The sequence below is a fragment of the Tenrec ecaudatus genome, chromosome 13, assembly GCF_050624435.1.
Source record: "Tenrec ecaudatus isolate mTenEca1 chromosome 13, mTenEca1.hap1, whole genome shotgun sequence".
Classification (NCBI taxonomy): Eukaryota; Metazoa; Chordata; class Mammalia; order Afrosoricida; family Tenrecidae; genus Tenrec; species Tenrec ecaudatus.
In genome coordinates this window covers 81,733,810-81,745,322 of record NC_134542.1, presented here as the reverse complement: position 1 = coordinate 81,745,322, position 11,513 = coordinate 81,733,810, and the positions used below count along the sequence as shown (strand labels likewise).

The 11,513-nt window shown below is 41.2% G+C and overlaps 1 protein-coding gene across 1 annotated transcript in view; it reads left to right on the top strand.

Annotated features, from left to right (window-relative positions):
• Nucleotides 1–5,509: 5,509 nt before the first annotated feature.
• The window catches only part of UPP2 (uridine phosphorylase 2), a 36,178-nt gene continuing 30,174 nt past the window's right edge, over nucleotides 5,510–11,513 (top strand). The window contains exons 1-2 of the mRNA XM_075529136.1: nucleotides 5,510–5,571; nucleotides 9,150–9,267. Coding sequence (XP_075385251.1) covers nucleotides 5,510–5,571; nucleotides 9,150–9,267 — 180 coding nt within the window. The remainder of the gene's footprint in view (nucleotides 5,572–9,149; nucleotides 9,268–11,513) is intronic.

Sequence of the window (11,513 nt, the reverse complement as noted above, 5' to 3'; positions counted from 1 at the left end):
GGAGCAATAACTGTCACTCCAGGGCTCCATCTCTAATACCTCTCAGGATTCCTGGAGCATAGTGTGTGCTCAGTACATATTTGTTGAATGAAAAAATCAACAGACTACTTACCTTCAGAATGGATAACCAATATTGGTGTTCTTTCAAGCAATTGCTGGCGCTCTGGGCCTACTCATGGTAGTCCTGGGGAGAAGCAGGTGTGGCAGGAAGCAAGCACTTTCCCTGATCCCTTCCGCACCTGAAAGATGTGCCACCGGAGGAGGGAAAATAAGGGTGGAGGCTTTGCCAGGAGGTTGGTTCTGTGGTTTCACCACTCCGTAAGTGCGCCCTGGCGAGGTGAGTCAGGCAGACAGTGGGTCATTTTGGACTTGAAAAAAAAGGGGTTGGTCAGATAGAAAGTAAAAGCACATGAAGGTGTGGTCTCAGGTTTATTACGGTGTAACTGAAGGGAACATTTAGTTTTGGGGGAAAAAAAAGGCTTTGCATATGAATCCTAACTTAGATGATACATAAATCCATCACTTTAAAATTTGTGTTCCATTAGAAGACAGTACCTGTGAATGATGATTTTTATATACTTATAGCCCCTGCCGTGGCCTTGTGAACACCACTACTAGACTGCGTTGTTGGCTAATAGGGGAGGATGGGAGTGTGTCACAGGTGAACGTGGAAGTAGAGTGCACGCAACCCTGTTGGAGCCTTCTTTTCTGGAAATGCCAGAAACACCGAACCTGAAAACCATCTTCCCTGGGTTGATCCAGTGCACAGACTTGACAATAAAAACCACAGAGTACTACTAATAATTCCCTAAATGTGCCATTTCCCCCTCGGCTTTTAACACAATCTTCCCTGAGCCAAGAGCACAGATTCCCAGGCTCACCTCCCCTTGACCCTCAGAGATGTATTTAGGAACCACTTTCTTTCTCAGGACTCTGCCTAGCAGCCTCCGGTGCCCCCAACTGAGGCTCAGTGCCTCTCTTTGAGTGTTTATCCCCCAGTCCCCTGTCATTGAGTTATAACTCCTATCAGCCCGACTCAGGGATTCAGAAACTGTTGATCTTTATAGAGCAGAGAGCCTCATCTTTTTTCCATGATGGCTACTGAGTTTGAACTGATGACCTCAGGTTAGCCACAAAGTCCAAGCCCATAGTGTCACCAGGATTCCTTGGATTTTTTGTGGCGCCCGTCGTATTCTTTAGCATTGCTTTCTCTTCTCCACAGAAGTGTCGGGTCTGTGAGGGCAGACCCACACTCCATGCCCTTCACCGTGCCCGCGGGCTCATCACAGTCCCTGTCGCAGGGAAGACGCTCGGGCCTTTCCAACAAGGTCCTTGAAGCCCCTGTTCCTAAGAAGGAGCGCAGTGCATTCTTTGTAGGGGGTTTTTGGGACCGTCTACCTGTACAAATTTCACTGATCTGGCAGAAAACATACCAGCTGGGAAGCCTGAGACAGTAGCCAGTTATGCTAAAGGGCTCAGCTTTCTTTCCTTCAATGTGAGAGGTTTGAGGGCAACATTGAACCAGATAGAAAATTGCCACAGGACTGAAAACATTAACATCCTGGCACAGTGGAAGGGAGAGGCTGGGAAGTGAAGTGTTTGCCTCAGGCTAGACACTGCGGCGAGGGAATCGGTGTGGTTGACATAGGGCCCACTGATCCCTCATCTGGTTGCACGGGCCACGTGCTCGGCCTGTCACACACACTCTGTCACCAAATATCCAGGGGCTGAGTCGGAGTTTGTCTTGTGTGTGCCAGCAGGCAGACTCTCATAAACAACACCTTTTCTCTGCCCACTCAGGTGACTGACCACTTGCAGTAAAATCAATCAAATAAATATTGAGAAACCACCTTCTCTGAGAGCACAGAAGAGTCTGTCCTGGGGGAAAGATATTAGGACTGGCCAGGAGACACTCATCAGTACCCTGCTTCACAGGTTCTACCAGACCATTCCGTCTTTTCCGCCAAAGATGACTACGTGCGTTCGTGTCCAGGGGAGTTATTACATGAGATGCATAAATCTTAGGTGATGTTAACCTGCACTGTTAGTGATAAGGATCATTGGCTGACAGATTCTGCACGGGAGGCAGACATGTTAATTTGTCTAATTAATTCACCAGAGTAATTAATTACCTAACACTTATCTAATTAGCTAACGCTTTCACCTGTCAGAGCCAGAGGCAAATGCCAGATTGGAATTTGGTGGTCCTCCTAAAAATAAATCGACAGATACTGCATCAAATACCCAATCGAAGTGTGGAGAGGCCAGCGATGGCAAGTGCAGATGCTGCGGATTAATATCACGTGTGCTCACTAGGGAAGAGTCGGAGCTATCTATCCCAACTCGAAGTGGGTCTTGATAGCAAAGAAGCACCGTGGATATTATCATAAACTCCAGACAGCTACACTGATGATGCACATGCTTGGGTATGTTTTGCTTCATAGCGGCTGTTGCCATCTCCAAGATAAAGGTCCTTGTGGATGTGCGAACATCTCAGGCTGTTGAGTGATGACAGCCTAAGCTTTAGGCTGCCACCTGGGTGCTTTTACCTGCATTCCCTGTTCTCTTTCCATGACAGTTTGCAGATTTTGCTGTTTGGCCAGGATGGACTGGTGGGGACCAGCCTGGAATTCACAAAGATTGTGAAGACCGACTATCTCCATGAACTAGAACATCTTTTCCTCAAGATTCCCAGACAGATAGGAACTTTTGGTCCATGACTATTGTGCACAACCTGAAGGAGAAATCAATGCACCGTATTAAGTGTCTTGTATCTGATGTTGTTCAAAGGTTTCTGAACATCTCAGGGTCTGACTGCATGGAAGCCATGAGAATATTGCCCTTGAAAGTCTCACCAGATTAGAACCCCAGCTCACCCCCGTGGGAGCAGATGCAGAAAGAAATGGGGAAATGCTAACCAGCCATTTTGTATTCTCCCAACTGAGCATGCTTTCTTTTTTAAATGGAATACATTAGTTTTCAGTAAAGGAAGCATACTTCCCTTTCTTTTAATGTTTGACATGAGCTTGTAGGTCATTGAAGACTCCGTGTCTACTTCAGTTTTACTTCCCTTCCTTTTTTAGCCAATCAGACCAATATTTAGATCTGAGGAATTTGGAGGGTATTTTTCCCCTCATAAAGCAATTTTTATTTCATTTATTTAAATTTTTGTTTTTGTGTTAAACCCTCCATTTTGGGGTTCCTTCTTCCATCCCTCCTGACTCTGTGTTTCCATTCCTGTCCTTGGCCGTTTTGTAGTCAAAAGCTTGACAAGTTTTTTGTATAAACCACATTTTTTCTTCTTTGTTTTTTCCTTATAACAATGGTGATAATTAGGTGCTTATCTTTGTCAGCTTGATTGATTTTGCTAAGCATGATGTTCTCTAGTTTTGTCCATGCCTTGTGGTGTTTAAGAAAGTTATCATTGTTTTTTATTGATGCGTAAAATTCATAGTATGATTGTCTCAGAGTGTTTTTAATCTATCTTCCTAGTCAATAATTTCTATATGAGTTGTTCACTATACAATTAGGTTACATTTGTCACCATGTGTGAACTTTGTCATTATTTCCCTATGGATAGTTCCATTTGAATCCATGTATTTCTTAAGAGACATTGTGTTTTCCAAAAATATCAGACTGTACTGGTTTGATCCCTTGTAATGAATAATTAAGGTAGTGTGTCAACTTGACGGGGCCATGATGCTCAACAGTTTGGCAGTGATGATGTTGTCACCTCTTGTGGTGGGATTTGATATACTGAAACCACTTCCTGTATAGATAGATAGATAGATAGATAAATAGATAAATAGTTAGATAGATAGATGTTCTCACCTTGTGCCGGATCTGGATTCTACATCTGGCTTATCATCATCTAGTCTCCATTTCGTTGGTCTTGAGCCCGCAGCCTGCCTCCTCTAGGATCCGTTGTCCCCTGCAGACTGTCAGTCAGCACCCTGCCAGCCTAACTGCCAACTTTCTACTCACCCGCCTTCACAATCAGCAGCCAGCAACCAGTTAGCCTGCTATTCTGGAGGATTTTAGCAGAGAGACCTCCCTGGGAGTCAGGAGAAAACTCCATTCCGATATCTGACCCACAGACTTGGAATTTGCCAATCTTTACCGCTTGAAGAGTTCTCTCTCTCTCTCTCTAGGAAACTCTCCAACCCTCTACCATCAAGTCAATTTTGACTCAGAGTTGACCCCATAAAGGATTTTTAGGTTGTAAACTTTAAAAAAAAAAAGAGATTCAGACTATCTTTATTTTTTAAGTAAAACATTAGAAATAAAATGTTTATATAGGGGATTTTTTTATGTTATAAGAAGTTTATATATATATGTCATTGGAGATCACCCTCATGGAGTGCTATATACTTTTCTGTGTTTCGGAATATGAAACCCCGAATTGATGAACCTATAGAGACAGCAAGTAGAATAAGGGATTCACGGCGGGTAGGGGGTGGGGTAAAGGGAGACAATGTCAAGGAGCCCAGGGAGGAAAAGAATGTGGTAGCCATTGTACAACTCGGTTTGACATGATTCAACTATGGAATGATAAGATATATATTAATTCCCAATTAATAATAATACTTTTTAAAAGAAGGCTGTAACTATCTAGGGGAGCAGAAAACCTTCTCCTTCTCCAGCAGAACCGCTGGAGACTTGAACCACCTGTCTTGTGGTTAGCAGCCTGGGGCTGACCCCAAAGCCCCACCTGGGGCGTCACTGGCTTTGCTTCTCTAGAAAACCCACCCAGAGGTCCAGGGAAAGCTGCTTGAGGGGAGTTTGTGAGAACCTGTGGGTTTAGTTAAACTGAAGAAGTCTCAGGAAATAACTACTGTTGACTTTTCAGAATTTCTGTGTGAACGGGGACAGACAAAGTTCAGATGAAGGGGTATTCTGAGGTCCTGACTTGGATATTGTCCCCACTCGTGATCACAAATAATGAGAACGAGTTGGCGGGGAGTGAGGCGGGGGTGGGAAGGGAACCGTTTGGGAACTGGAGGTTCTCCCTTGGACTGGACACATTTTTCAGACAACCTGGTGGAGTTGTTATGGAAACCAACAGAGGGATTGCGTCCACACGTAGCTGTCTCAAAACAAATAAATCTGTGTGCTGCTCTAGACTCAGGCTGGGACAAAGGCCAGATGTACTGGAAAAGTGCTCTGGTCAACAGTTAACGGGCTAACCAACTTGGTCAAAGAGAGCATGTCACACATTCAAAGGGAATCTGTCTTCTTGAGGAAGAGCTGCTCTGAGATTTAAATTATAATGTAAAATGCCATATTTGTGGAAAAAGAAGAAGACTATTTTTCAGGTAGTAGAGGAGTTTAGAAGGATAAGGGGAAAGTTTCGTTAGTCATTTCTGAAGAAAACATGAGTTTTAAGGGAGGGTATTATTCTAACTTGGATGTGAACTGCTAGGATTAGGTCTACAATCTCATAGCACATCATAACAGTCCTCTCTCCTCCCATCAATTTACGAGTGGCTGTCCACTTTCAGCAGAAGGCATGGCTTCGGTTTTACCTGCATCCAATAAACCCATGACATCTGACAGGAATACAAATGTTGGGTGAGTAATTTTGAATTTTTTATTTGTTTTGATCACTTGGCTGTTCCTTGGACTTTATATACGTGCTCAGAATATGACCATCTATCGCTTTGTACATTTCTTAAGTTTAGGAGTTCTATAGTTGGAACTCAGTTCATAGCAAAAACAGAATAAGAAACCTTTCACATTTTCTTCCCAGTGACATTTTAGTTCTTGGTCCTTGCATTAGGCTCATCTAAGAAAGCAAAGCAAAGGAGGTCAGAAGCGCCATACAAACCAATCCATATAGGTGTGAACAAATCCAAAGTTCAGCTTGAAATTCACTAAGGAGTTCTGCCTTTAATTCCAGGGCCTTGGACTAAATCTGAAAAATAATTAAAGAGGCTTCCCAGGGCTTGATGGAGATTTTACTGTGTCAGAGCACATTGTGCAGTGACTTCTTATGCTTTGTGGTGGACCTTACATAGAACTCACTTCTAAAATCTTCTAAAATGCCACATATGTCTTTCAACTCAGGGGTAGACATCCATCTGCAGCAGCTGTCTGCAGATTTAGCTCCAATGCCACCCCAGGTTCACAGAGCATAGTGGAGTGCTAATCTTCCTGAGGCTTAAGGAAGCTTTCTCCGTTCCCCCTGATTCACTGAGGATTGTGTCTTGCTTAGTGCTTCCATCATGTCAGCCTTTTCAAAACAAAATGCAGACAAAAAAACAAACAAAATCTCGTTACCCATTCCAAGTAGAGGTAGCTTCCAACTGTGTTCATTTTTTCTTCAGGAAGACCAGCAGAGGAAAAATATGGGGAAAAAAATTTTGGAGATAGAAGAAAATCAGTGTTTACCTTTGGTTGCCAATATTGAATACCAGCCAGCCTGTGTAATGCTAACCAATACAGCAGAATACCAGTAATGAGCTGTGTTTGTTGGAGGATATTCTTGAAGATAGGACTGATGATAGATGATTAAAAAAATATCAAGGTCCAGGTCACCTTGACCAACTGAATCGTGTTTTCTAGGAGCACGGCCAAGGTGTCAGTACTGTTTAGAGCACCCAGGAGATTCTATTCCAAGCAGTTCAAGTTTAGAACTATTGGAACCAACAAATGAGACTGAAATGATGATTCTTAGGCTGAGGTGGGAACCCCTAGGAACAAATCTCTGGATCCTAGAAGCAGTTTGGTCAGAGTGAGATGGAAAACGTAATAGAGGTTGCAAGAGAAAGTGGATGACACGCTTCCCAAGCTTCACCTATTTGGGAGTGGGTTCCAAGGTTTTGCATGTCGAACAAGCCCCAGGGTAATGTTGAAGTTGCTTCACAAGGAATTGTGGGTAAATTCCTGGTTGAAACCCAACTCTCTGCCATTGGGTGATTTCTGAGGCAGAGCATCCCTATACAGGGTTTCCAAGGTGTTTGTAAATCTTTATGGGAACAGACAGCCTCGTGTTTCTCCTGCTGGTGGGTTTGAACTGCCAACCTTTCCGCAATCCGAAAGAAGGTACCCTTTCCATTGAGACCTTGAGCCTTGTTCTGACATAATAACGTTTATCATTTTTGTGTTGTTGGGTGCCATTGAGTCCATTTCAACTCCTATTGACTCCAGGGAAGAGTAGAGCTCCTCACATGGATGTGAACGCTATAATCTTGGCAGGTACAGATTTCCAGGTCTTCCTTCCCCAAAGCTAGTGGTTAAATTCAAGCCGCCAACCCATTGGTTAGCAGTCCAATGTTTAAGTGTTGCACTACCAAGATTTCTTGTATTATTGACATCGAGTGCTTGATGTCTGGAACCAGGAATGGGCCATTAATTTATTGAGAGTCTGTTACACTAAATGTTTTTGAACATGAAATTAATGCTGTTTCTGTTGCTATGTCCTGTACAGTTCTGCATTATTACGGTTTCTTTTGCTTACTAATAGTAGGTTTCTTACTTGATCGCTAACTCATTTGCTAAGGCTTATTGTCTTGTTTGTTTCTTTCTTTTATTCATTTTATTGGGGGCTCTTACAGCTCTTATAACAATCCATCCATCCATTGTGTCAAGCACATTTGTACATATGTTGCCATCATCATTCTTAAAATATTTTCTTTCTATTTGAGCCCTTGGTATCAGTTCCTCTTTTTTCCTCCCTCCTTCACCCTCCCTCCCGCATGAACCCTTGATAATTTATAAATTATTATATGTTTTTTTAATGTCTTACACTGATGGCTGTCTCCCTTCACCCATTTTTCTGTTGTTTGTCCCCCTGGGTATGGGGGTGTTGTACATCGATCATTGTGAAAGGTTCCCCCCTTTCTCCCCCCACCTTCCTGGCTCATTCCTTTACTTCATGTTTTTAATTGAGTAGTCTTTTCTTGTTCAGTTCTCTAAGCCCTATTTCACCTGAACTCTGAGCCCATTCTTTCTCTCATTGTCTCTCTTACAGGAATCCTAGTCTTTCACTTCTGGGTTCCTGCTAAGCTCCCTGCTTCCACCTCATCACTCTGCTGCATTTATTTCTTCACATCGTCTAATGGGACAGGGACTATTTCCAAGTAGAAACCCTCTGTACCAGTCAGGGTAGGGTAACATTTTTCAGAAACATCAGTGGACTTGACACAGTAAAGTTTTATGTTTTTGCTCGGCCTTCCAAAGGTTGATGGAGTAAAGGGATGTCCATTCCCAGCAGACAGACATACAGGAAACTATGCCTTTTCATCTAGTGGCTCCACCATCACCTGCTTCACTGACAAAACAACAAAGAAAGAAAGAAAGAACTAGCTTTGAGTGACTTATTATCCCTTCAGGGGCTAGGCTTTAAAGTAAAACATACCTCCCAAGCATACTCCATTATCCAGAATTCAATCCTACAATGTCACCTTACTGCAAGGAAAACTGGGACAGGTAGTCCAGCAATTTTCTCAGGAGGAAAAGGAATCAGGTTTCCCAGTGTGAGGGGGTGTATCGATGCTTACTGAACATCAGGTGTGTTACAAACAGTATCTCAGTCAGGCCTTGCACTGGCCCTGCCAAGTAGCTATCATTTTTATTATATCAGTTTTACAGACGAGAAAATTGAAACAAACAAACAACCAAGGTGTGAAATAACTAAAGTCACACAATATGTGTGTGTGTGTGTGTGTGTGTGTGTATTTAGTTCAGCTGATACTCGAACCCAACCAGTACGATTCCAGGGTACCGATGCTTATGTTACATAGGCAAAGAAAGATGACATAAGGGTTAGACAGAACTGTATAGAAATGACTGTCCTATAGCTTACTAGTTGTATAATCTCAGACATGTTTTCCAACGTCTGTATGCCTCAGCTTCTTCATTTGTAAATTGAAATATTTATATGAGCAACCTAATAGACAATGGCTATGGGATCAAATGAGGCCTCCATTCATGGTGTGCACCGTTCATGCTATTGTGAAATTGTCATGCTTAGCACTATGCCCGGCACAACACTGGATGTGCCCAGCATATCGTTGTCGTACCTCAAAATGACTTAATCCTACAGGAAGTGTTTGGTCTACAGGCAAGGATAGGTGTATGCTAGTATACTTTCTCTTTCTTGTGATTTATCTCTAAATTTATTTCTATTCTCTCTATTTTTTTTCTAGGAAAAAGTTTGTTCATGTTAAAAATCCTTACCTGGATTCGATGGATGAAGACATTCTCTATCACTTCGCTTTAGGAACAAAAACACACAACCTACCAGCAATGTTTGGGGATGTAAAGGTAAAAATATTTCGCACTTTGGGAAAAATAATTGAGTTTCCTCTGCTCCCCTGACGAGCCTTCTCCCTTGTCCCACATCAACTTTCTATTGTTGGCTAGAGAAATGTTCAAGCTCCCCATTGGAATGAAAGCCACACCTGCACCCTAGAACAGTTCCAGGTGGGTACATCACATCCTGAGCAATCACTTTCATCCCACAAGACAGGAAGGCCCTCAAACCACTTCCAGTACATACACTATGATTAAGCTGCATTGACTTATTTATTTCATTGACAATTTATTCATTTAATTGTTTCATTGACAATTTTTGTTGGTGTTCAGAGACAGGGGAAATTCATTATTTTTACAGATTCAGTTTATTATTTAACTTGCAGATTTATAGCAGAAACTCACTAATTCCCATTTGATTAAATAATAAAATAACTCTCAGCAAAACAACTGCCATTGTATTTTTCTTCTTCTTGAAAAAGAAAAAGAACCATTATCCAACATTTCATAAGAAATGTTTTTATGTAATATGGATAGGAAAATTGCACTCATATTATTGTTTTATTTTAAATATATTTAAATGATAAACTAGTGCATATTCATAATTTAAAATACAACAGAGAACAAAGTTATTAAAATAACACTCCACTGTTCTATCACCCAAACATAAACACCATCAATAGTTTATTCCCTCCATCCCTTTTTAATGGATTTAAAAATAGCTGCAGCTCTATAACTCATCTACTGCATTTCCCACTTAACTTTATGTCATGACATTTTCCCACATTTGCTTTAAAATACGTTATTTATGGCTGCCAAGTGGCTGCAATATACATACATAGCCTAGCACTGACTTTTATGGTAAAATATTTTCCATTATAAGTAGGATTAAAATATTTTATACACTGTGAGTAATTTTCCATATTTAAGTCTTTTGCTTAGGATGATTAGCAGAAATAGTCAAAGTCAAGTAAACATTCTAAAGAGCCCCCCACCCCTCAGTGGGCCTATACCTGCTTCTAATTCTACCATTGGAGAATTGCAGTTTCCTCGAACTAACTTACTCACTTCTTTAGCAATTGCATAAACCAAAAAGGGAATAAAAGGTTTTCATATCTTTCATCTCCCCAAATCTTCACGGTGGCTTTTTTTAATGGATTAGGCACATAATAATTTCTTGTGTAATAAGCAAGATTGAATTGGGCGAGATTAAGAGGGCTACAGTTACTTGTACAGAATTCGACCAAGTTCTTTCCACTTTATTTTCCCGTAGTCTTCTCTGCAGTAACTGGGGGTGCTTATGAAGGAAGAGTTGATGAAAAAGGAGGATGAAGGGGTTAGCTAGGAAAAGAGGAGAGGAAGGGGGAGGAGTGATAGAAAGAAAGAGAAGGCATTATTTTAAAAGTGCATTAGGTACAGGGACAATATAGTCTCTGCCCCAGCTCCTTCCTAGGGAATAAAACTTGAGATTATGGGCTGACTTCTTGCCAACAACCTGATCAGTCCCTTTCCTTAGTCGTCTGCAAGACTGCTGCTTCTTGTTTTTTTCTGTGTCCTCTTTGGTCTCGTCTTCTCATTGTACTGCCATTTCTGAAGTTTCTGTTCATAAACTTCATGCATCATATGTGTCTGTCATATATGTATATGCCTGTCTTTGATATTCAACAACCAGATTTCACCTGAGTCCAAATGGTAGGGGTGAGTTTCAAGCAGCACAGGTCCCCTGGACCTCTCTCTGGGATGACTCCAGTTCATTGAAAGACACATCGTAATTAATAAAGAATGGCAAACAGCAGATCAATGAATTAAAGTCTTGGAATATGTTTTTGAGGCAAAAAGTGGGCTCTTATATGTATAATCTAAGTATCGATCTTTCCACCCGTCTATCTTTCCTGCCATTTATGGAATACTCTCTGTATATATGTGTGGAATATTATTCAATATTCATAGTAATGCAATAGTTAGCAATAATCTGCAGTTTCTTTGAGGATGAAGGACTTGGGGCTTAAACATAGATATAGTGATAACATATAGCTATAGTGATAACATATATAACAGATGTTTATTATTATCATTATATAATAACCATGTACAGCTGGTAAAGGGCTGAGATGAAACATTAGGTAATTATTTAATTTAGGTAAAACTTTAGGTATAATAAGAATATGTATATTCTTCAATACACATATATTTAAGCAAACACGATATTTTGATATCTTTTACAAAATCATTAACTGGCAGCATCCAATCTTTTCCTA